We start from the raw sequence: 26,523 nt of genomic DNA on the forward strand, positions 1-26,523 counted from the left end.
TGGGTATGGATATATTGATGCATACATTTATACATATGTGAACTTATTTACATATGTCTAAATATATGATTGAATCCCATAAGGTGTCACTGAAAACAAACAACCTGCCAAAATTTTCAGCTAATGAAAATTAATAAACCTATGTTTCTTTTATTTTATTTTTATTTAATAATGAGGGTCCATCTCAAAATATGGTACGAGTTTATGGGGTAGGAGTTCAGAAGGTTCTTGCTTCTTCCTGTGCTGTAACATTTTTGGACCTCGCATGATAAGATTATTGTAGTACAAAAATATGCGTCTTTTTCATTCCTTGTTCATGTGTGTGATTTTATACTGATATCATATTCGAAAAAATATATATAAATAAATAAATAAAAATCATCAGTTAATTGACAAGAATTGGATGATTGACTGATGGTTGATCCACCATCAAGCGTCGACCTAAACCAAAAAAATTTACCTTTTTGGCCATAATTCAACATTGAATTAACATTTTTTGCAGTCTGAGTAATTTGTCATATCAGGCATTCAGTCAAGGTCGGTTCTTCCAAGTCTGCAAATACTGAGGCCAAGACCAAACTCAAGAAATCCTGCAACACTTCATGGGTGCAACACAACAATCTCTGTTATGATTGGGCCCCATAAGGTGTCGCTGTTCAGTAGAGTTAAGGTAATATTGAAAAACAACAACCTGCCAAAATTTGCAGGGTTTTTGTGTTTGTGGTTGTGACTTAGAAATTTCACTTGTAGTAAGAGAAGCATAACATGTACCAACATGTACCAGAGGTGTATAAACTGCACAAATAACAATAAAGAATAAACTATCTGGCAGCTTTGAAACACAGAAGCTAAAAATTCTATTCCATTTCCTCAAAATTAATAAACAGAATTTATTAAGATACAAACTTGGTTTAAACTAAATAGATTAACATTAAATTTGAATAAGACGAATTATATGATATTTAGTAAAAGAAATAAAGCTATCGATCTTCCTTTTGAAGTCGATGATGTTGAGCTCTGTAGGGTCAATGAGGTTAAGTTCTTGGGTGTTATCATTGATGAAAAGCTGACATGGAAACCCCATGTAAATTATTTAAAAACAAAAATAGCCAAATCCATAGCTGTATTGTACAAAGTAAGGGATTTATTTCATGACAAAGCTTTATTTATGTTATATAATGCAATAATTGCTCCACACCTGACTTAATGTATTGAAGTCTGGGGGAAAGCATGTAAAACAATTACAAATCCCATTTATATTTTACAGAAACGAGCAATAAGATGTATTACCAGAAAACATTATAATCACCCGTCAAATGTTTTATTTTGTCAGTTGAAATTTTTGAAATTTTATGAGTTGGTTGATTACAATATCTTGCAGGTTATGTATAAAGCTCATAAAAGCTTATTACCTCTGAATATGCAATTATACTTCGTTAAGAGAATAAGTAATTACAATCTTAAGGGTATAGAAATGTTTGTAAAACCCAAGATTCGAACAAATTTGAAGGACCGATGTACATCAGTACAAGGTATAAGATTGTGGAATAATCTGGAAAGTGATTATACAAATGCTGGCTCGATAGATATATTTAAGAGAATGATAAAAGTTAAGTTGTTGAAGACATATACAATTGTATAATGTGCGATCATAATAATTGTTGTACAAGAAGGAGCTGATGTCTTTTTTTTTTCTTCTCTTTTTTGTTATGCTTTTTTGAAAACTATCATTGTTTGCATGTGTTTATTGGAAAAAAGGGGCAGATATTAATAAGAATTTTATTCTTCTTCTGCTACCTTTCATTTTATTTGTGTTTTGTACATTCTTTTTTGTATGTATAGCATCTGTTTTGTTTTAAATGAAATGAATAAATTAAAAAAAAATAAAAATAAAAATGTTTCCTTTTACAAACACCTCTACAAAATGTGCTTTCTGTTTTTGATTACATTTGCTTGTTTTCTGTTGCAGTTTAAGAAACTGTGAAGGAGAGATTAAGGTGGAATGAAGTGATAAACGACGGAAAACCAACTGCAGATCGACCATCCGTAGGTTTCAGATTAATCCCAGTTGATTTAAATACAACTCCAATCTGTTAACGTCTCAAACAGCACAGAAAAGTGCATCACTATTCCCTCAAACATCATTCCTGTTAACAATTTAGACATTCTGAACTAGACTGAACTGGGTTGCACTCTGATATCTTTGCCAAATCTCAAGAGTAGAGGCAGGTGTGCAGAAAGCTGAAGTTTAATAAAATTAATTATTCAAACATTCTTTACAAAAAAAAACCCAAGTAAAAATGATTGAGTTCATACATGAGTGGCAAAAACTGGCATTCAATGACGTGATAGTGAAAGAGTTGGTGAGTAAAATAAGAGAACAGCATGGCAGCTGTGGGGGTGGAGCGACTCAAGACAACAAACCACACAGGGAGAGCAAGTAGAACACAAAAGGAACTAAATCGACAGGAATCTGAAGACCAACACCAAAATAAAACAGCTAAACCAAAACCGGGGAAAGAGCCGGGAGTCTCTACAGAATCGGGATCCCAGTATGATAACCACAACCAAAACAATAACCACAATAAATCAGATTACTAAGCATCGTGATACGAATTCAAGTGTTTGACTTTTCTGTGCAGTTCCCTCAGATACATTATTAATCAGCAGCTGATTTAATGGGATTTTGTGAATAAAAGTCTGTACTGGTTCAGGAAAATGGTCCAAAAACATTTTTTTTATCATGTTGACCAGAAAATGGTTAACAGAGGTCCCACATTCATATTCAGAGGAAAAGATGCTAATTAAAATGTTAAATGAATCTGAAATTACAGGTTGGAGCTGTATATGTAATGATATATTAGAAATATTAGGAAGTTGTGCTTTTTTTCAGAATTTTATGTGGTCCCATTATGATGAAGAGTTGGTTTAGAGGGGGTTCGAACCAACAACCCACCAGTTCCAGGATGGACACCTAAACCTCCTGAGACACTTTTGTTTTTTCTAAAACCCTTTTGTCCATCAACCCAACTGGTTTTCTTGATGCTGATGGTGAGGGACCGCCAGCAAGCCAAATGACGCCAGTGTCCAGAGTTTACCAACACACACTGTGATCCTGCGCAGCCTTTTATAATTATGGAGGTCAATTTTGATTGGAATCAGTAGCTTCTATGGAAATAGAATAAAACCAAAGTGTTCTTTCAACTAATTTCAATCTATTTTTTCCCCCACACAAAAAAACCTAAGTAACATCAGCGACTCACAAAATCATGACTGTAAAACCAGCAGCTTTACAGTCAACATAACCTTCATGTTAACAGATTGATTAATCCAACATTACGTCCATAAATACTGCAGTTATGTTCAATAAGTTAGAATATACATCCTGAGGCTGGTTTGTCAGATTAAAAGTAGGAGCTTTTGAAAATAACATTTAGCAGGTATGAAACATATTTGTTTTTTTAAAAACTAAGTGGAAAATTATATTTAACAAAAGTAAACGATTTCAAACTTCCATCTGCTAATGGATGTTTGAATGAATCTATATAATGTGTTTAACTTGGTGATAAAGTTCCTCAAATAATTGGACTTTCTAACATTCTGATTTCTGTAAATGGGTCAGAAAGTCTTTTATCTAGAACAGAATCAGCTGCAGTAAAATGCATCTTTCCTGCTTGTTGAGGAACATGGTGATTTTCAGCTGTTCCAGGAAATGACTAAGGCTTTAAAAGGGGAACAGAATGATTGTGATGTGTGTGTGAGCAAGGCAGAGGCAAGTGTGTGTGTGTGTGTGTGTGTGTGTGTGAGCAAGGCAGAGGCAAGTGTGTGTGTGTGTGTGCGTGTGTGTGTTGATATATGGAGCTTTTTAATGGCCTTCATGACTTTTTAATGGAGCACATGAACAAACTGATATCATATCACAACAGATATCAAGCTGATCAAGCACAATGAGTTCCTGATATGCAGCAGCACTGAGGAACAACATTGTAATGCAGGAGGAAGCTCTACATCAAGTTAAAGGTCATCTGGCTCCAAAAGACCTTCTGATTATTAAACAAAACTTTCTGTTTATCTTTGAAACTCTGCAGAGCAACATTGTTCAGATTGGTTGGAGAGCCACTGTGATCACAAGCTTCCAAGTCTTGACATTATCCAAGTCTAGGCATGGACTTTGATTAGGACATTGGTACTGTATGCTCTAGGTCTCAGAATGGAATGGAAAGTCCAACTGGTTTCCTCCAGGATCGCCCATTAACTCTCACCAGCTGTCCTCCACCTGCTGAAGAAAGAAGCCCACAGCATGATGCTTCCCCTGCCAGGAGGACAGTGTGTTCAGAAGGATGTGCAGCATTAGTCATTTTTACATGCAAGGCCAAAAAGTTCTGTTGTGGTTTCATCTGACCAGAGTTAGTTTCTCCACTCACCGGCTTCATGGTTCTCAGGCTTTTTTCTTAATATTTCTCCGTAGACAGCCGGGTTTGTGGTGCACAGCTAACAGCTAACAGCGGTCATGTCAAAGCGTCATCCCACCCGAGCTGCTCTGTCACAATTTGCTTTAAGGTAACCAATATCAGCTCCTCAAGCACTTTGACATGCTAGGAAGCATTAGCAAAGCATCACAACCACTTGAATCAGTTAGTGGATAAATTACAAATTATCACGCAACATAACTTCCACCTCGTTAGATCACTTTATAATCAGTCTTTGAAAGTATTTGATCAGAAATCCCTGCAACAACATTAACCATATACTCCGACAACAGATAGTTTTTGGAATCCAGTCTGTGTTTCGTTCAGGAACAAAGAACATTTCCTGATAGTTTGATGAAGTGCTGCTTGTAAAGGTACACTGTAAAAAAAAAAAAAAAAGTAGCAGCAATATTTTGGTTTACTTTTCCTGTTGTAAAGAACAAAATGTGGGTATTCATGTTTTCACCATGTTATTCATATATTTACAAATGTCAAAGATCCCAGCTAAATATCTATTTCACCTGAATAAATTCAATATTCAGTTAGGAAGCTAAGTTTAGTTTTCAAACTTAAAATTTAAATAAATATTTAAACACCCATTTTCTTTCTCCGACAAGCTAAATAAACCAAATTTCTGCTGTTAATTTCACATACAGAAAACGTGCGAGGAGTTCCATTTACTGCTATAAGGGAAAAACTTATTAGTGTCAATATTAGGTAAAAGAATAGATGGAAAACAATCACACAAATAAATACACATCAAATTACATATTTAAATACCTCAGAAAAAAAAGAAAAAAATGTTTTTACAGTCTGACATTAAATCTGACCAAACCTTCCTGCTGTAGGTCAGTTAGAATCATTAAGTTTTTTTATTAGCTAGCTGAATATCAAAATGATTAGATGAAAGATTTTGAGTTTTTCAAATCAAAAGTTCACATGCACTTTAACTATGAAGATGTCATAGCATTGTAATTTCCTGATTCGCTAATTTACAAACTCTCAGGTGACTGGAGCCACACCTTAAAACACACACCGTCTCTGTGTGGTAAGTCAGCCAAGATATCAGGAAGAGAATCTCAGAGCTCAGCGAACTGGGTTCATTCTGGGCTGGAGTTTCCTGGTTCTGGTTCTGTGGGTTTTAAAATCCGTTTCAGAATCTCGTGGATCCAAAACCCAGTCTGGCTTTGTAAGCAAGTAACTGTAGTTCACAGAAAAAGGCCAGGAAATGGACAAAGCCGACCTTTTTACTGTTACTGCAAAATGTTTGCCACTTTTCATGTAGCAGAAATTTAGGCATTGTTCCAAATTTTGCACAATAAATGATAAAAAACTATATTACATGTGAAAAACAAGCAATGACTAGAACCGTTGTTTATAGTTTTAAATTGGTTTATTATGTTAAGACAAAGAACACATTCCAGGGAAACATTTGCACCTTTCTCTTTCTCTGCATGGGAGGGAAGGAGGCCGGGGGGGTGAAAAAAAATTTATGATCCCTAGGAGGCGATGACGGGAAATAATTGAAGAACACAGAGTTAAACAAAAGTATTTCATGATGATACTTGACAGAATTTTAATGAGATTCTATGTGAGCCAAGCAGCCTCAGAGCAGAAGAATGCAGACGTGTTTATACCAAAACTTCACGGCCAGTGCTCCCAAAACAACTGCTTTTTATTCCACATATTAAACGTGTTGCACAAAAGCGTAGTCTGGTTCCTTCATAAAGTTATGACTTTTACTTCCTCTTCATCTTGAGTAGTTTCCTTTCCTGGATGGATTCCGTTAGATTAATCAAACACTCCCAGCTCTGTTTGTGTTGGTGGGATTTATCCTGCATTACACTCTGATTGATGTTGATCAATGGATTTCTCTGGAAAAGAGTCTACCAGCAGTTTAAAGGTGAAGAAGACAGTGCAGACATTCTCCAGATAGAGGAGAAAATCTGGTAAAACAGACACACGGTGACTTCAGAGGTGAGGATTCAGTCTTGACTACAGGTGAAAAAGGCTTTTAAAGGTAAACAACGGCCCAGTACATCTCCGTTAGCCTCGGTTGGGTTATACATTAGATAAGCCAATTTGCTCTTCTTATTTCGGAACCATGGAATCAGGCTTGATTGAAACTTTTTCTTATAAAGACAAAACGTTATGGCTAAATTTTACACCAAATCCGTTCCCTTTAAAACCTGTGGGAACGTGTGTTATGACTTGAGGAGCAAACAGCTGGACGTTTTGGACTCCACAATATATGTTTGGTACAAATATACAAAAGAGCACCAAGTACAGAAATCATGGTGGTGACAGCATCATGCTCTAGGTTGTTCCTCTAGATATAACTAAAAGACAGTATGAAAAAGGTGAAATAAAGATAAGATCCTGAAAGAAAGACAACTTAAACTCAGCATTTCGACTGTTCTGCAGTTTTCTGGAAGTTTGTTCGAGATTTGTGGTGCATAGAAGCTGAATGCTGCTTCTCCAAGTTTGGTTCTAGTTCTGGGGATGCAAAGCAGAACCAGGACCAGAACCAGGAGACCTGAGAGGTTCTGGTTGATACAACAACAGCAGATCTTTAATGTATCGGGCTGCTAAGCCGTTCAGTGATTTATAAACTGACAGAAGCATTTTAAAGTGTTTGAATGATGTTGAATGACCATCATTCAACACTTTCATCAGTGACTTGCTTAACTTGAGTGTCAATGGTCTCGTTTCCTGAACATTTACAACGGTAGGTCACCAAGCAGAGACAAGGAGGAGGAAGTTTGCTTCATATGGCTCGTTGAAGATCAGAAAGACTGACACTCTTCTGCTGTAGAGACCTTACAGTGACACACATAATACATCCTGTGTCCTGAAACGTCCCCGTCAGCAGCGAGAGAGAGAGACAGAGAGAGAGAGAGAGAGAGACACACACATTAGCTGTATTGTCTTCAGACAATTTGTCTTTGCTGTGACTCCAGGCATGTGTTCAGTGGGTGAGGGTCCGACCCAGAAAGAAGGAAGAAGCATCTAACTGCATCAGACTGAGCCCACTCCAAGTATCTGCTGCATACATCACCGATGTTCTGATGACATTGAGAAAAATAATGTGTGGAAATGACCATATTAAGTAAGTAACACGACTGAGTCACAGTCACAACATAAAGCGAGTCAGACTTTTTATTTATGACCTCAATAGAAACCAAAAATGGGAAGAAACTAAGAAAAGAAAAAAGTGATTTATGATTAACGTCAGTAAATCATACTGACTAAAATCCAAAGAGCAGTGGTGTGAAAGACAGCTGACTGGAAGTTTGAATCCGCCCGCAACGCTCGAGCCGTTTCCTTCCTGAATCCTTGCCCGGAGTCAGCGGCAGGTTCAGGCCGGTCGCTTGAGGGTGTGGGGGGTGGAGGGGCGGCGTTCTTGTCAGTAAGGAGTCTGTGACAGGTCCGGGAGGCGGGCGAAGGCGTGGCCTTGCCAGTGCAAGCAGCACAACATGCAGGTAGATCACATAAAGCCTGATCAGAGCAAAGATCAGCAACAGTTTGGACTGCAACAATGACACGGACTCTTCTGTTGCTGATCGTCTTCCTGAACGTCTCGCTCAGATCCTCGGGTAAGTGACTGGATACTGTTACCTCTATTCAGCGGCAGGGCTAATTAATAACTAAAGCCTTGCCTTCCAGAATGCAGCTTTCTGAACCTGATAAACAAGTTGTGCTGTAAAGGTCTTGAAGAGACAGATGAGCTGACAAGAATCAAAGGCAGTGATAACAATGAGTCAGTCCATATGTTTGCACTTTTAGACAAGACCCAGAGGAGTTCAGGGCATGAGATTAAGTAACAATTACTCAACCAGACAGAGAGAGACCGACTCTGTTCCCTGAGGTGATATACTGCCTACCGCATGTCGAAACTTAGCAGTTGTTGGGTTTTAAGATGAACGTAGTAAACACACAGCAATGAAACGCTGTCGGCGGCAGACTTTGTGTGACAACAAAGCCTCTGCCCTCCCAGGTGCTAGCAGGTCCTCAGGTAACAGTGACACAGAGGAAGTTAGTGACTAACTTTACAGCTGCTCCCCGCTGATGGGAAGTACGGAATCTGGACCAGGAGTTTCCCTGGTTTCTGTGGCAAACTGCGTTTCCACCGCCGGTAACACTCAAGAGTTTGCTCTGGCCTCTTGTGAATTAACATCATTGGTACGTCACAGGAACAAAACTCATTTCCTTTTCAAATTTAGAAACTAGATAGAAAAAAATTTAAATACTACATCATCTTGAAAAGTTCCTGCACATACTGCACCTGATCAAATATGGTAAGCTCTTACCAGAACAGGCTTAGAGGTCAACGGTAAATTCGATCCAAATATTATGCCTGTGTCTAAAACCAAAAGCATAACATGTGGATCCAGTGGCGCAACTACACATTATTCAGGTGGATGCGAAAACATAGATCGGCGCCCCCCCACCCGAGGGAAGGAACGTCAGGGTGAAGGAGCGACGCTCACTCGTCCCCCCCCCCCAAATTTGTGTCACCTCGGGGGCCCCCGAGGCGACGATACGTGAAGGGTAAAACTCGCTACTTTTACCTCGTTATATGCGCGAGGTGAAGGAGCGCAAGGCGCGCTGAAGTGTACGGGGAATCATCATCGGTGCGCCGCCCCCTCCAGACGGGGTTTTATATGATTGTTTCCTGGTTTAATATTTAATAACGGAACAAAAACCAATATTTATGTGTAATTTCATCCAATTTTCTATTATTTTTATGAGCGAGTTTGGCCTTCTGATCACTTACCCATGGATTGCTTTACCAGTTTCATATTTTACACACATAGTAAATTAGTAATAATTTGTCAGTGATTTTTCAAAAGAGTCAATGGAGATCCTGTAATTACAGTTCAGGTTAGTGTCAGAGCTCAAGTCAGTAAACAGAAGCATTTTGTGCTAATCTGTACAAACCCTCCATTTGATCTGTGGTGTTACTTCAGTGTTTTGGTTGTTCTGTCTGCCGTAAGAGCAGCGATAAGCGTCAGTCTTCTTTACAGGAGCTCAGTCCTGAGCTTTCAACTAATAATCGCAACATACTTACCGATTAAGGAAACGTCTACCTCTTTAATATGATAGGCACCGTGTAGGTCAATGAGACAGTTCATTCTCAATAAAATGTATCATTTCCAAAGGAACTGGAAGGAAATTTGGAATACTCAACAACACTTTGATTTACTTAATGTATTAAGTAAATACATTAAGTAAATCAAAGATACATAGATAGACTTACGACTTACTAAGAGTATCTAGACTTGCGTTGCCTTATAAAGTTAGTGTCTGTTTGCAGCTGAAAGATTTGATAGATCATCAGCCCAGACAGAAGGGATGTAGAGATTCTTGTCAATTTGCCTCTCGGGAAATTGACAGTATATCAGATTAGTAGACAGTATTTATTTTAGCTGCACATGAATCCACAGGAACGCTGTTATTACATTTTAGGCAAAAACATTTTTATATTTTCTGTTTAAAAGTGTCAATTGATCATTTGCTTACTTATGTCTCAAAGTATTTCTATCCTTAAAAAGGATTAAGGGGTTTAATGGAAAATATGCCCATTTATTTAGCCAATTTATCATTAGAATAATTGATAGAATAATCGATAAGTAAAATAATCGTTAGTTGCAGCCCTGATAATTAATGGTTCAATACAAGATGATCGTCATGGAGAACAGGCTAAATATTAATGCTATTTAACAAGCTCATTTATGGCAGTCATCTAAAATGTGTTTGAGATCAACAGACAGATTAACAAACATTAATCCACTTTCTGTAGCTGTTGGTAGTTATGGGGTGGAGGTCTGTCTGGAGAGGTCATTTCACATGAGGACACTGTGGACAAAACGCCAGCCCAGGAAAAACACAGACAGCCACGGCTCTAACAAAAATGTAATAAAGTCTTAAAGGTAGATTATCTTTAACCTAGCAAGTTTGTATTTTGACTGTGGAAGGAGACCAAAGCTGCAAGGATACCATAACACTAATCTGTTGCTATGAAGACTGCAGCTAGCTGGCTAGTTTTTTTTTCGTTTTTTTCTCATGTTCTGTTCCATCCTTGTACGTGATCCCGACAGTACAAAATGCTGTGTGCGCTCAAACAATGAGGAAAATGGACAAGCGAAAGTGAAAAAAGGAAGTGAATGCAAAAAGCTGTCTTGAGTAGATAAACAAAACATGATTTAAATATTTAAAATAAATCTAGCAAAGACCTGCCAGAAAACCAGAAAAAAATTTCTCCTTACTGCAGTTCATCGTGTACTGTAAGCCAAGTTAAGGTTACCGCTCTTTGTGAATCACTGTCTGTGATAGAAAACTGAAGTGTCAAACTGAAGTGGTTACAGCCAAACACTGGGCTAGAGTCTCTACGTCATCGAGACATCAAACCCTGGCTTACAGATATCTTTCCTGTTCAAGCTGTGCAACTTTAACAAACAGCTTACGAGAAATCCATGACAGAGTTTGTCCTCATTCAGTACCGTCGTGTGGAAATATTTACAACATAATACATTCAAACAGCTAGGACAGAGATTTATGGTGCATTTAGCTGTGTAAAGCATTAGAGGCTGTAAGGGTGGCTCAGCCAACACAATGTTAGGAATTAGTGTATCTACTCCAAGTAGTATAACCATTTCTAAATGGAGACTTCTGTTCACACTCCCAGCATGTTGGACGATGTGTATTGTTGGGGAAAATGACTCCAGCATGGAGTCATTTTGGAGTTCTTGATTTACTTTTGATGGCTTGAGGAGAACCTTAAATATGATGGGAAGAGATTTGGATATTGTATATCCATCCACTGTCTCCTTTTGTGTGTTCACAGAAAGCCACAATCCAACCTTTGAAGTGGGGACAGACTATGAGGTGGTTCGACCTGTCAGACTTCATGCAGTAAGGAAAAGAAGCACAGAGGTAGATCTTCCTACTTCAATTTCATGTAGATTGATTCTTTGGTATACTTTTACAAGTTCTGAGCGTGGCTTTGAGAATGAAAAAAAAAACTTAACAGAAAGCATAATTTTCCTTTCTCTACCCCCTTCAGTACCTCAGACCAGAGACGATTAAATATGCAATGACTGTTGGAGGAAGAGACATTCAATTACAACTTGAGAAAAATAAGTATGTTCTCACTTCCCTGGCGTAGGAGTGCAAATCTTTTTTGTGTGCGTGCATGCACGTTTGTAATATCTTGTGGGGACCATTTTCCTGACATATACTACATTGTGGGGTCCCACTGCTCCTTGTGGAGACTGAAGCCTGATCCCCAAAAAGGGGAAACGCTGTTTTTGGGTCAGGGGTTAGATTTAGGACTAAGGTGTGAATTGAGTTTTGGTTAGGTATGTAAAGGTTGGGTTAGGATAAGGGTAAGGTTTAGGCTGTAGAAATGAATGGAAGTCAATGGAAAGTCCCCCACAACGATAGCCATGCAAACATGCATGTGTGTGTCTGTCTGTCTCTTTAAAACAAACAAAAACAAAAAAAAAACACCCACACAGTTGTACAAGTTTTTCTTCATAACTTCCTTGTAATGAACATCACATATCCTCAGAATCAAGGTTGAATTTAAGAAACCATTTCTTACATTTCATAAAAGGAACCATTTCAGTTCCTAATATAGAACAAAGATTATGCATATGATTTCATTTTTCTCATCAGTGAGTTACTAACCCGAGACTACTCAGAAACCTACTACCAAGAAGATGGAACTCGGGTCACCACGAGCCCACATGATGTCGTAAGTGTTTTTAAGAGAGTTTGAATTCTGTGTGCATAATTTTAGATGTATACGTATTTGGAAAATTAAAATAAAAAAATTGCCATTGATGATTTACATTCATCCCTGTTAATATTCTGTCTTGGTCAGGATCACTGTTACTACCATGGAAAGATTGTGAATGACAGCGAGTCATCTGCTAGCATCAGTACATGTGAGGGACTAAGGTAAGAGCCTCACATATCCATTCATCATGTTAAGTGTGTGAAATGCTGATTTACTATAGATAAAGTGGAACGGTTTCAGTTGAACAGCTACACTATTGCATGTTAAATTTTATAGCTTGTATAAAGCCTTGGACACACAATGGAATTAGAATGAAATTAGTTTCATTCTAGGAAATGAGACAGTTTTATCTCGAAAGATGAAACGGTAAAATAGGAGTTTATGCTTTGAAGAGACTTTTTTTTTTTACTTGTTTTCATTAAAAAAATTTCAAAATGTCAAAGATCATTAATTCCTTTGTAATTAATTGGTGGATTTGGGTTTTCAAATAAAAACTAAAACGGTTGACAATGTTAACATTATGTTAATACAGTCACATATTTCTTCCTACTGAAGAGTTGAACACCTTCAGGTAAACAAGAACTAAAATTAAGAAAATCAAAACGCAACAAGCAAATTTCTGCCTATTTTAAGTAAAGATTATAATTTCAAAATTGAGCTAGCTTGACCTGACTAAGCCATCTTGAATGCTACATACACACAAACTAATTCATGGCATGGGAAAATTTGAAATGGATTGGGGATTTTTTTATCCCAGTCAGAAAATTGTCATTTTGTACAGAATCAGAAAATAGTTGGACACAAAAGGTAAAGATGCTAACACAGTTAGCCTGGTTAGTTATCTTATTCCTTTCATTTGCTTGGTGGTGAACTGCAGTGAGTGTTTTACTGATACCTGCTCTCAAAAGAGGATAACTTCTGGGTTTAGGGGTTACTTCAGGACGTCTGAAAAGCGATACCTGATTGAGCCTCTCATTGGTGGCGACGAGGGCGACCACGCTGTGACGACCATAAACGACAGGAACTTGACGCCTGCAGTGTGTGGCGTTACAAACACTTCCTGGGAGGACGGCATGGAACCTCCAACAAGCCAGAGCCGCTCCAGATCTGGGGTTGGTACATGTTTACGTCTTGGTCTCGCTGTCGGAGGTTAAATGTGACTTTGGGTGGCGGGGATACAGTCAGAAAACGTCAGAAAAAGCTACGGTGATGTAAAGCTCTATGGGGAAACTGAAATGTGTTTGACTTTGTTTTAGGGTCTTCCTGTTCTACTGCAGCAGAAATACATTGAACTCGTTCTTGTAGCTGATAATCGAGCGGTAAGAATTTCAATTGCATTTCATTGTGATATTGATTCAACCATTCACTCATACAATACTTGGTGTACTACATACACACACACACACATGTGTGTGTGTGTGTGTATGTAGTACACACACATACATATGCGTGTGTAAAAACGTACATGCAGTTGAAGATCCTGACACTTTCAGATAAAGTAGATAAAATACATTAAATATAAATGCATTTATGAATCATTAGCAAAAAAAAACTACACTATTAGTAATTCGTACCTCTCCTTTTATTTGTACCTCAAGTTTGTCAGTTTAAATTTTCTCAAACTAAAATGAAACTGAGTTCCAAACTTATCTGCTGACTCTGCAAAATGGCTTCACCAATTGCGTTTCCTGTACAGAATTAGGATTGTGGACTTCATATCAGGCGTTTTTTTTGTTGTTTTTTTTTTATCTCGACTCTTTTAAAAGAGCTTTACAATTCTTCCTTCACCGTTTTAAATAGCAGCTCGGTTAATTAGCGTCGTCATTCAGTGTTTCCTGTCGGGCAGAGTGCTGAAACAGTTTTTAAAGTCATATACAGTCTTATATTGGTGGTCGAAACTACGGCTGCCTCTCATAATGTGTCTCATTGCGCATCAGCTGTTGGGAAACGGGATGTAACTTTTTTTCTTATGCAACCAAATATTGTTTCAGTACGCAAAGATGAACAAAGATCTGACCAAGCTGAGACAGAGGATATTTGAAATCGTCAACTTTGTCAACATGGTGAGTCAGTGCTGCTGCTGCCTTTCCTGGGCAAATTCCACAACAAATCATTTTATGGCTCAGCAGACAGCTACATCATCCAGATTGCTGCTTTTAATAATTTGCCTTTCGTTATATTGGAAAACCTCTGTAGGGCTTTGAATGGGAAACTGAATAGTTCACTTTGTTGTAATGACCTGCAGGCATACAAACCCCTGAAGACGTTTATCGGTCTGGTGGGTCTGGAGGTCTGGTCTAATGCCGACCTGATCTCTGTGACCAACCCCGCCAACGCCAACCTGGACGCTTTCAAGACCTGGAGAAACTCCGAGCTGGTGAAACGGATAAAACACGACAACGCACACCTCATCAGGTCTGACTAACCTCTATGAGTACAAGTCATTCTGTCTCTAGTCATCTTGAATGGAGCAACATCCCTTTCCAACTGTGCATGCGTTGTGCAACAGAAAGGATGTTGCATGAAGACAGGTGTATTATCAGATCAGAATGACCAAAATGTTCAGTTATTTCAGTAACTCTTGTATTTTATAGATTCACTATGTAATTTTGCAACAATTTTGCCAGAAACCCACCTCACCCTAATGCAAAAACCTTTTGACCAAAAAATGTGAATTATTTCAAAATTGGTGTGTTGCCAATAAGTGGATTTATAATGATAATTCCACTTTGGTCAATGGAAATGCAGCAATAGATTTTTAGCTTTTATTTCTGTTCATTTTGATAGTTGAAATGTTATGTTTATGAAGTCTACATAGTGATGGGTGATACGGCTAAAAAAATGCATCATGATACGAGTGTTTCTCATCAGTTGATAGATTTTTTTTTTTTTTTCAATTTCTGAAATATTACCAAACTGGTGACATATCCACAGTTTCCTCTCCAGCTCTTCTACTCATTTTCTGCCTCCACTCCAAGCCATTATTTATTTTAAAGCAGTTATGAGGTACAGTGGTGAAACCCGAAACTGCTGCTGCGCAAACAGGTTGTTGCTAGGTAATCAAACAGCGAATCAGCTGATGCAACCAACCTTCCTTAGCTGGCCTTTCCTCTGCCTACATTCCCCAGAATGCTGCTCAGCTCTGAATCAGAGTTCAGTGAAACTATTGAACAGTCTATTGAACGTATTTTCTATTGACATTTATTATGTGTATGTCGCGTCGTTGCCTAGCCCCGGGTCCAGCATTCATGCAGGAATTGATGCAAAAAAAAAAATGTTAAAATCATCTGAGATACTGCTTTTTGGGTTTTCATTAGCTTTAAATAATATTCAAAACTAATAAAAAATATTGACTTAAATTCATGCATTGTTCATACCTGTTACACCTGAGGCAGGGAACAGAGCTACTGAAATAGCCTGAAATCTGAATGTTCTAGATGTTTTTAGTTTCCAAACGACTCTTGTGCAACATGTTTCATCAATATGCCAAGATCTGCTGCAAAACAGCAGCGGTGTCATAATCTGGGCTCCTATGTTCACATCAGAGAATTTCTGAAAAAAAACATTGAAGGTATTTCCAAGAAAAAAACTGAATCCATCATAACATATCCATTTCCGTGAAGATATGTTAGAGATATGAATAAACGATGCAATAATATGACAAACTGTAAACCAGATGGCAGCCAAACAATGAGCATGAAATTTCATAGCCAAATTGTGCATTGGTGAAACCGGTTATTTTTCCTGTAGCTCTGTAAATGTTTACATGTATTCATATGAAGAAGATGGAATGCAGCCGTGATGAAAAGCCTCACTGTGTCTTTCAGCGGGATCGACTTTGAAGGAGCCACTGTGGGTCTGGCTTACATCGGGACTCTGTGCACTGACCACTCGGTCGGGGTTATACAGGTGAGCTGGAGCTAACTGCTCCTGGAACGGTTCAAGGGACACAAGTCCAGGTCTGCCCAACGGATCATTTGGATCTAAATTCTTTCCAGATTATTGAGACTGTGCTGCTGTGACTGACGGTTGGAAAAGAATGGAATATCATGACTGGAAAAATTTGGTATTTTGATATAAAAATGTTGCCAACCCAGTAATATGAATTCTCAAATACTTCACTTCAGTCCTGACTAAATGATTCAATTGATGATTTGATTTGAAACCAAACTGCTCTATTGTGGTTTGGTTAATATTTCAGCAAAGTCTTCACATGTGGATACAAGAACCTAACTTCGCACAGATGTTTCCTGGGGTTTGCTTTTTTTCTCTAACATTAGTGACTGAAAATTTCAACATGACCACCAAAATTGTCATGGGAAAAAAATTCTCTAAAATTGCCAATTTGATGCGTTTAGTGTCAAAACACAGCCTACATGTTTTGAACCTTAGCAAATGTATATTTTCTTGATGTTGCATTTCCCTTTTCTTGAGGCCATTTATTCAAAATGGCCGCCACAGATTTGATGGAGAACAAATGTTTGCATTAAATCTGCAGTAGTTATTGCCAGATTATCAGAAATTTAGGTTGTCTAACCACTAATTTGCTAAAAAAATATTTTTTACGCTAATGCTATACTGCTACTCACATAAAAAAATAAAATAAAAATCAGGGGAAGCTAATGCTAACCATTAAGGAGACTCACATCTTTATCTCCTTGCAAAGTCTTCAGTTTCAGCACATATTTCCTTAAAGTTTTATGGATAAGATTCCCGATTACCATTGTCAAAAACATGCGAGTCATAATGTTCACACAAGTCATGAAAATGGGTAACATTTGATCTCAAAAATGGCAGCCATTCTAAAAAATTGCCATCATTCTAAAAATGGCTAAATGGAAATGTGAAGAACATACAACCTGAGGGTGAGGATGCAAATTTTTATACTTATGTACACACTTGAAAGATTTTTACAATAATGCGGGGTGTACTAGTGGTAGATACATTTCTGTTGTCCTATGCAGTACATGATACCATATTCACCATCTCCTGAGTGTTACCAAGAGAATATTAACATTTTCAAGTGGAATCCGATCAAGAAGCTATGGAGGGAGCTAAAGATTAGGATTATGTCAACGAGGCCTTCCAACCTCAAGGTCTTGGAGGTTCTTCATTGAAGCTAGACTGCAGGTTCTGGGCTCAGCTGCGCCTCTATTCGTCTTTAGGATCACAACGCCCGAGCCATTGCTGTGGGAGCGACTCTGGCCCACGAGATGGGCCACAACCTGGGCATGAGTCACGACGACTCCAGTGGCTGCTCCTGTTCTGGGGACAGCTGCATCATGGCCGCAGCTCTCAGGTAAGGAACGGTGGCCGGCTGCCTCAAAGGGCGTGTTTGTTAAAGTAGGTCAGACACTGATGCTGTCAAAGATCGCCTTGTTTACGTACAGTTCTCTCACTGTGTGTGTGTGTGTGTGTGCGTGCGTGTGTGTGTGGGGGGGGGGAGGGGGGGGGTGTTGTGATGGAAAAATAAGCAGGAGAATGAAGAACATAGGATTTGCTGATGTGTAAACTATAATAAAACTGGAGTTTGGAACTTTTTCTTTCCTGATTTAGCGACAGGACTGTAAAGAAAAGGTCAGAGTGCTGCAGCTTTAACAGGCTAACACCGCAGCACCAATTTAAAGTAGATGTGACTTTAAACACATCTACTAACCTCACAGTAGATACGTCTTGGCTGTGTAAGCACCTGGAGAGACAAGTGTCAGACCAGAAGTATAGTGCTGTTTTAATATCTTACGGCACATTATAATTATTAATTAAATAATCAGTAATGTAAAAGTAAACTACTAGTAACTGAACCAAACTTTGATAAGAGATATTTAACATCATACATCATGAGGCTGTGGGACCAGGAGACCAGGCCTAACTGCCACTGGATCCTGAATATTGTGACAGATGAAGCAGAAAGCTGTAAGGACATGTCTCCATGTCTCTGTAGCTCAGAACTGGGATTCCTCAGGGATACGTGCTAAGCTCATTATTTTGTCAAACCCTGAGCACAACTGTAAAGCCAAATTAAGTATTTTTATATTTTAATAACATTTTTAATAATTTCTGGGTTTTTTGTTTTTTTTATTTAAACCAATTCTAATTTTGTCCGGGCAATCTTGAGGTCTGTTGATAATTGTGGTGTCTTACTTGGGAGCTAAAAAAACAACAACAAACTGTTTGTTCTTGGCAGCTATAACATTCCACGCACGTTCAGTAGCTGCAGTGTTGCCAACTATGAGAGGTACCTGACAACCCGCAACCCCAGCTGCATGTTCGACAAACCAGACGTCACCAGCATCGTGGCTCCAGGAGTCTGTGGGAACGGATTTTTGGAAAAGGGAGAGCAGTGCGACTGTGGCTCTGTGGAGGTACATAAAAACAGCCCTTTATATAAAATAGAAAAAAATTTAAATGGGCTTTCTTAAAACTGCTATGCAGCTTTTCACAATAAAGAGGACATTTCGGATTTTAGTTTAGTCATAATTTCCTTGAAAGGCTGATTTCCAAATAAGTCAATGCAATTTTAAAAAATAGATTTCAATTTCATTACTGAACTTTTTTTTGAATGCATTAAGAAATATACTCAAATCCAAAACCTCTGCCAGCAGACACCCACCTGAACCAAACTAAAAATGTTTTAATGCAAATTAAATACAAATTCATTCAAAACACAGAAAAATAAGCCTCTGTTTAACGTAGACATGACTCAGTCTTTATATATATATATCAGATGCATTCATTGCTTAAGACAACAGTCCAGGATATGAAGCTTAGAAATTATCTGTAGCCTGAAGCTGCAAAAAAATTCCTGGAAGAAAACCTGCTGAAGGGAGCAGCAGCAGTACAGACATCAATTCAAATGAAAATATGTTACGAGACATGAACACTGAACACTCTGCACGTTCAGGGCTCAGACAAGCTGCACAAAAACTGCACTTTTAATGGAAACAAGGGGTTGACTACACAAATAAAATATTTAATTAATAGAAAATTAGGAGCTGCAGTGATTGACAAATTAAAGGAAAAACCTTGTGACGGAAAAATGACCAGTTCCATTGTTTAGTTTATCATCTATTTTTAAAGGAAAAAGTCTTAAATTTCATATATGTATTCCATGTGTATGTCAAAAACAGATTGGAATTCGTTTATAGATTTGACGCAGCGGCACAGATTTGTCTCCATTCAGCATTTAAAATCAACGTTGAGGCATTTATCAATCTAACAGAGGTCCCAGTTGTCATTGAAGTTTCGTGATCTGGAATCTTCCTGACAAACCAAGACATGTTTCTGTTTTAAAGCCATTAACAAGCTGGTGATTCTAGGAAACAGCCAGCAGCACTCAGCTGGGCGTCTAACTCTCATACTGCTTGTTTTTTTCTCATCACTGTTTGGTCTTTATTTCTTCTAATTAGCACTACTGACTAGACTAGACTCTTATTCATTGTTATATTTAACTCCTCAGAACTCCCCTTCAGTTATTTTAAGGCTGCTGAAAGCCTTTGACACATCATGTTAAGGTTTCCTGTAACGCCATACAGTCGATTTCACAAAGCAGAGCATTCCTTTCAGAGTTCTGTTTTTACCTGTTGTCAGCTCTGATGATATTCACTGGCTGCATGTGCAGCATACCTCAGAATTACACATGGCTCTGGTCGGTAGCCTGTCGGAGCAGCATGCAGAGCAGAAGCCAACACTGCTACCATGAAGCCAGGTTTTAAGTGACTGACTGGACTGAGAGAGATTTCAGTGAGATTTGTTTCCAGCGTTGCCTTTGTTCTGTACACGACTGGAGTGAAAAGATCAACTTCGCCACGATTGAACGTTCCCCTAATCGCTCACCATGATGTACCACAAAAAATTAGCTACAAACTTTGCAAAAATACAACATTGATCGATACAGAATCTGATGGGATTTAATGCAAAGTTTCACATGTGAGAGATTCTCTGACGCTTCAAGTTAAACACGTTGCCGTTTACAGGAGTGCACCAACCCGTGCTGCAACGCCACCAGCTGCACCCTGAGCGCAGGTTCACAATGCGCTGAAGGCGAGTGCTGCGAGAACTGCAAGGTGAGTCGACATCATTCATCACCTCTCAGACCTAACAGCCCAGTGACGGCAACGCTCCTGCGGACATCAGCAACACAATTGTTTGGCGCACTACCGCCCTCTTGTGGACTTTTTGAGTTACAACAAAAAAATTTTTATGAAAAAGTACTTTTCTTGGGGGGTATTTTGCCGCTTATTTTTGTCACGCTTAAATGTTTCAGATCACATGTCAAACTCAATCCGACTCGCCGCAACCATGTATGTGGCCCTCAACCTTCAAGATAGCCGTTGTTTTATCAATCAAATCAAGGCATTTTTATCTGTATGAACTGTAAAATGCAAGAAAAATGTTCAACATTTCATTTTATGTACTTATTGAATTTTAAGTACAGCTATTCATTAATGTTTTAGCAGGTTATTGATGGACTTCACCAATAAATTCTGCTACAACCCACCTTTCAAAGACATTCATGATCTGGATCTGGCTGAAAATAAGTTTTTGATGTTCCCGTTTCAGATCATAAAACAAATTCCAATATGAGACAAAGACAATCTGAGTAATGGAGACATAAAAAACTGCAGTCACAACTTTTTCAAATCCATATAGAAAAATTATTTCCCTGATTAGAAATGAGCCACGCACTTCAACCATCAGATCTGAAATACAGAAGGCATTTCAAGATGCTGTCTTTTAATTACTTGCTGCACCATTATTCTACATTTTGATAAGGCTTGCATCACAAAACATACAGCTCTGCATCCAGCAAACGCCTGGATGCTTTAAATCCACCATCAGCACCAGAGACGTTCGCGTCATGTCTTGTAACGGGGTTTTCTCCACGCAGATCCAGCCTCGCTCCATCGAGTGCCGCAGGAAGCAGGACGACTGCGACCTGGCCGAGTACTGCGACGGGAAGAGCGCCACCTGTCCCGAGGACGTGTTCGCTGTGAACGGTCTCCCATGTGATAAGGGCCTGGGCTACTGCTACAACGGTCAGTGTCCACAGAGGGCAGCGCAGTGCAAGAAGGTCTACGGCAACGGTAAGTGACTCGGCTTTCAGGCGACGTTCAAAAGTGAGACGAACAACGACGAGGTCGGCTGTGAAACGGTTTGATTCTTGTCTGTCCAGCTGCCGATGAGGCTCCTTCGACCTGCTACAACTACAACACCAAAGGAAATAACTATGGTTACTGCAGACGCCTCTCCAACACCGACTTTATTCCCTGCCAAAAACAGTGAGTCTCAGAACAGTCCTTATAATTACCATTATGATTATCCCCATCTCTAGTGATGCACCAAACAAACCATCAGTAACTAACAGTCAACACAGTTGATGGTTCTGGCCGGTGACCGACAGGCCTGAAACAACCTGCTGTTCAGTAAATGCAACTAAACTGATCGGTGCCAATTCTACCACTTAATAACAAAATTAAGCTTAAAGGTGGCCTATTATACTACTAGGAAAAAAAAAGTTTTTTTCTACAAAATTTCTGAATTTAATCTTAAAAGTTCTGTTTTTTTGGCAGAAACTTCCCCAAATGTTTCCCCATCTACCATGGCCCCATTACAAAATCAAAATGAAACCTCAAAGGCATCTGAAAACTGGAGTTGACTACCAAGGTGCATTGGTGCATCTCTAATTGATCGAGATATTTCCCATTCAGCTCCCTCAGGTGACGTTCAGGGACAGACGTAAACATGAGCCTCTTGTTTTCTGTGCAGAGATGTTTTGTGTGGGAAGCTCTTCTGCCAGGGCGGCAATGCAAACCCAATCTACGGCCAAATGGTCACAATTTCTGTGGTCTGCAAGGCGACGTTCTTTACCGACTACACCAAAGACTACGGGCAGGTGGATGAAGGCATCATGTGTGGGGAGGGAAAGGTACTCGTTTTTCACGTTTTCCAGGTTTTTAGATTTATCATCCTGTGTTCGCAGCAGCTTCAAAGTGTGTCTGTGTGTTTCAAGGTGTGCAGCCAGAACCAGTGTATGGATCTCGAGAGTGCGTACAGAAACACAAACTGCTCGGCAAAATGCCCCGGCAACGCTGTGAGTACACCCCAGCATGACAGCTTTCCTAAACACCAACTGTGTCTAGATTGGAGCGATAAACATTCTGCAACCGGCACCAGCTGTTCATCCGGAGCCGTCACTTTCTGTCTTCTCAGAGGTCCAATTTAGAGCAACTCCACTACATTTTCTGTTAAGTGCTTTAAACAAAAATCACTAATAAAGCTTGACATGTCAATTTTAAAGAATAAAGTAAGGTTTACTTCTCTTAATAGTAAATGGTAAATAGAGTAGGGGGACGCAACAATCCACTTTTTCACTTCCGATATCTGAGGTTTAGTACTGATCCAAAAACAGATTAATTGATTTAAAATGTCTTTTTTAACGCAAACATAAAGGTATTAAATACAAATGTGCAATTAGGAGCAGAACAGCCAATGTGAAGAATAAAGAAACCGAAACGGACAAAAACAAACTGCAATAGTTTGTTTTTGTGCCATTAGGAATTAGAAAGTGCAATTAAGAGTTCTAAACATAATGTAAAATAAATACTAAAGCCTGATGTCACTCAGAGCATGAAGCATAGAGTTAGACTGAATAGATCTGCCCTCATGGATAAGGCAGATCATCACCGATACCCCCATCTGGAATTTTTTTTAATCCGATAGTGTGTGTGTTCAGGGTCCAGTGTGTGTGTTCAGGGTCCAGTGTGTGTGTTCAGGGTCCAGTGTGTGCGTTTGCTCATGGTCTAATGTGTGTGTTCATGATCTAATGTGTGTGTTTTCTGCAGGTGTGCAATCACAGAAGTGAGTGTCAGTGCCTGCCCGGCTGGTTGCCTCCTAACTGTGGAGCAAAGGATGAGGCTTTCAGTTCTCTGTCCACCGGTACGAACCGTCTCCAGGTGTTCATCAGTGCAAGTCCTGAATTCAGATCAACTCATGTCTGATTCATTCCTGCAGGAGCAAACATCGCCATCTCCCTGGCTGTCATTCTGGTGATCCTCGGCCTGTTTTTTGGGGTTGTGGGGTTCATGTGTAGGAAGAAACGCAGTCCAACCCTGCCAGTGTAAGCAACATTCACCCCACAGATGGTTTTATTGTTCCTGTTCATTGTGATGATGACCGAATTCCTTCCCAACAGTTCACAAGCGCAGAGAAAAGCCCCAGCAGTAAGCAGCTCTGCGCCTTACGTCAACCAGGAATACACCATCAGTCAGCCCAGGCTACTCAGACAGGTAACGGCACGGCATCGTGACGCAGGACTGTACATCAGCTGCTCAATATACTTACAACTATATGGCTTAACTTTTAGGAACCGAAGCCCAAAGGAGCTCCGCCTCCTCCACCTCCAGCAGGGAACCGACCCGAACCACCGAGCCAGAACTACACCGCTGCACGCCAGGTAAACACTTCCTCTGGGACAGCTGCCATGGTGTATTAAGGCAATTGTAGATAGAAAATAAAAGTAGTAAAAAAAAATTTCAAAGAATCAGACATTTTTTGAAATTTTTTATTTTCTGAAATTTTTTTAAGAAAAAAATAGTTGAATTTCTAAGTTTGTAAAGTCAAAAATTCTAAAAGTCAAAATTTTGCAGAGCTCAAATTTTGAGATCAAAATTAAACTTGGAAAATGACAACATTTCGAAAAATGTTCAAAAATTACTGAGATCAATCTAAAAATATCAGATTTTTTGGTTGAAATTGGGCTCTTTTTAAAAACATCTACAATGGCCGTAGTACGCCACCGTACACAGACTTTGGTCGATCGTATAGTGTCTCAGTCGCTCCGCCCACGCGGAAGTATACCTCAGGTAGAGCGAACCTCCAATAAACAAATAGTGGAGATAGTGAAGCTCACTGCTACCCGAGACTTTTTTGCCTCATCAAACACTAAGGCAAAGATGGCAGGCATTAACATTTTAAAAATAAAATAAATAGAACGAGCTATACATTAGGGTTATTTGCGGAAAACTACAGAGAAATTAATGTCAAAGCCCAGGGGGGGTCTGATCGTAAAGGATTACAGATATGGAGCGACAAATTGCTTGTGAAATGAATGAATGTGAAGGAACGTTCTGGGTCGACTCAGACATAATTGATCAAGCATGTTTTACAAAGAAACTTTACGCTTGTAGCCGCAGCACACAATCGAGCTTTATGCATTAATCTAAGATTTAACCCTTCAACATATAAGATGAAATTCTAACAAAAAAAAAAAGAGGGTGATTTATAAGCAGTTACCTTTATACAGACGAATGCGTGGAAGTTAGTACGGTTGTATGGTGCTGATGGTCGGCCGCAGACTCCGTTTGGGTTTTAGAAATCGAATAAAATATTCCGTGTTCTAAATTCTCTAGATAGAGCGTGTCGTAATTGCATATCCCCCACTGACTAACGACTAACAATTTTTCCGAATTATTTTTCACCAAACCTTGATGACCGCAGCACTCAACTTCATCGAAGGTTCAGTTCCTCCAGGTGTTTCACTTTAGAACAAATTGCGACCGCCGATTGGTCAGTTGCTGACAAACCCACTGGATTGATTGACAGGTGGTGCCATGTTAAAAAGAGGGAGATAAAAAAAAAAAACTAAGACGTCAATTATAGATGTAACGTTTCACCAGTAACAAAACTAAGATGTTATCAAACAGGTTGGTTTAGAAATGAAAAACTGGGTTAAAATCAAAACTGACCACTAGAGGGCAGCACAAACAGACATAAACACAACACTGGTTCTCATTAACAGCCCAGCTCCAGTTATAGCTAGCAGGTGGTGTAAATCTCACATTTCTTGCTTTTTTTCCCCTCCCTGTCTGTGCTGTCATTAATCTGGCAACAAGTAACACATCGCAAATAAATAAATAATCAGCTAAAGCCAAAGGAAAAAAAATCTAAAGTGTAAATTGAGAGAGCTGGTAGTTGCTGAGGATGATGGCTCTTTAAAAATTACTATTTTATTCATTAACTGAGTTGGAAGTCATCTAAACTAACCCAGCCCTATGTAAGTAATGATTTATACCCGTGTAAAATAATTTTACGTTTTTTAGTTCATTGTCACCAAACCTCATTACTGCCAGACTTGTAGAATCAATAAATCACTTAAATAACAGCTACCAGACAACATGACACGACATAAAACAGGCTCAGAGTTTGAAAAATAAAAGCCACATATAATGCCCATGTAACAGTGACCCAGCAGTGGCAACTATAGGGGTCTGCTGCCCAACCCCCAGGGAATCATGTTCAGTTTATACAAAGGCATAAAGGGTCATTTTCTTCAATCAAGACATAAATATAATATATATATATATATATATTTGTTTGTTTATCCCAGGCTCTGAGACCAGTACATCCCCCAAAGGTCTGATGTGCAGCCTGGTGCCAAGTGTTAGTGAACACTGACACCTTCCCTCTGGTCTTCAACTAGAGGCAGCTGGCAGGCCACAGGGACAGAGTCCTGTTTGCATCAACCCCAACAGGAACTACACCTGAACCCCAACAGGAAGTACAAACTGAACTTGTGTGGCACCCTACTATGGACTTCACAGGGATTCACTTCTGTTTTCTTATGGCACATTTGTGTACTGTACATTAAATTGGCCCTGACTGTAATTAATGTATATTATAACATTGTTGGGACAGAGCTGCTTTTAGCTGCAGTGTTTGTTTCTCGTGACTCCTGTGGAACCGGCCCGTTTGAAAGTCACGCGTTGGACTGCAGTTACTGCATGTTTGCATTTCATGTTCCATATCAAGCCATGTCTTTGTTCATAAGAAACTGTGAAATATGTTTTTATATTTATATTTTATTTACATTGTCAATGTAATGTGCAAGCAGCGTCATTGTAAAATAGTTTCTTAGCTCGTGTTTACATCAGAGTCGACAAATCATCCAATGTTTACTGGTGGTTTAACTTCATTTCCAGGATAATAATGTCATGTCGGTTTTAAGGTTGCGAACCCACATGCAAGAACACAGTCAGACAGAGCGAGTCAGAAACAATAATGTTTATTGAAGGATCAGGGAGCTGGTGGCGAAGCCGAATCGGCGGACCGGTTCTTCTACTGCCAACGGGAAAAAGCAGGGTTAGCGAGAACTCAGCGGAGTTTCTCCAGGAAATGACTGAGGTGAGCTTACTTGGCGTGGAGGTATTAGGGGCGAAGCGGAGCGCGAGCCGAGTGTCCGTTGACGAGCGATGC

General features: G+C 39.2%; 1 protein-coding gene across 2 annotated transcripts; it reads left to right on the forward strand.

The window, feature by feature from the left end:
• Positions 1-7,896: 7,896 nt before the first annotated feature.
• On the forward strand, positions 7,897-26,251 carry adam28 (ADAM metallopeptidase domain 28). Of its 2 annotated transcripts, XM_008417299.3 has the most exons (22): positions 7,897-8,065; positions 11,317-11,405; positions 11,536-11,612; positions 12,150-12,228; positions 12,358-12,434; positions 13,202-13,385; positions 13,530-13,592; positions 14,265-14,336; positions 14,519-14,688; positions 16,101-16,182; positions 17,439-17,572; positions 18,458-18,635; positions 20,247-20,336; positions 21,161-21,356; positions 21,446-21,551; positions 22,039-22,198; positions 22,283-22,363; positions 23,115-23,208; positions 23,284-23,389; positions 23,465-23,558; positions 23,636-23,725; positions 25,658-26,251. In XM_008417299.3, exons 1-22 carry the CDS (start codon positions 8,008-8,010, stop codon positions 25,688-25,690), a joined length of 2,313 nt encoding a protein of 770 aa, XP_008415521.1. In that variant the 5' UTR covers positions 7,897-8,007; the 3' UTR covers positions 25,691-26,251. The 2 variants fall into 2 exon arrangements, with proteins under 2 accessions (XP_008415521.1, XP_017161955.1); XM_017306466.2 differs by lacking the exon at positions 7,897-8,065 and having other exon boundaries at positions 11,241-11,405.
• The last annotated feature ends 272 nt before the right edge of the window (positions 26,252-26,523 follow it).

This window comes from Poecilia reticulata, chromosome 9 (genome assembly GCF_904066995.2).
Source record: "Poecilia reticulata chromosome 9, P_reticulata-male-v2, whole genome shotgun sequence".
NCBI classification, from domain to species: Eukaryota; Metazoa; Chordata; class Actinopteri; order Cyprinodontiformes; family Poeciliidae; genus Poecilia; species Poecilia reticulata.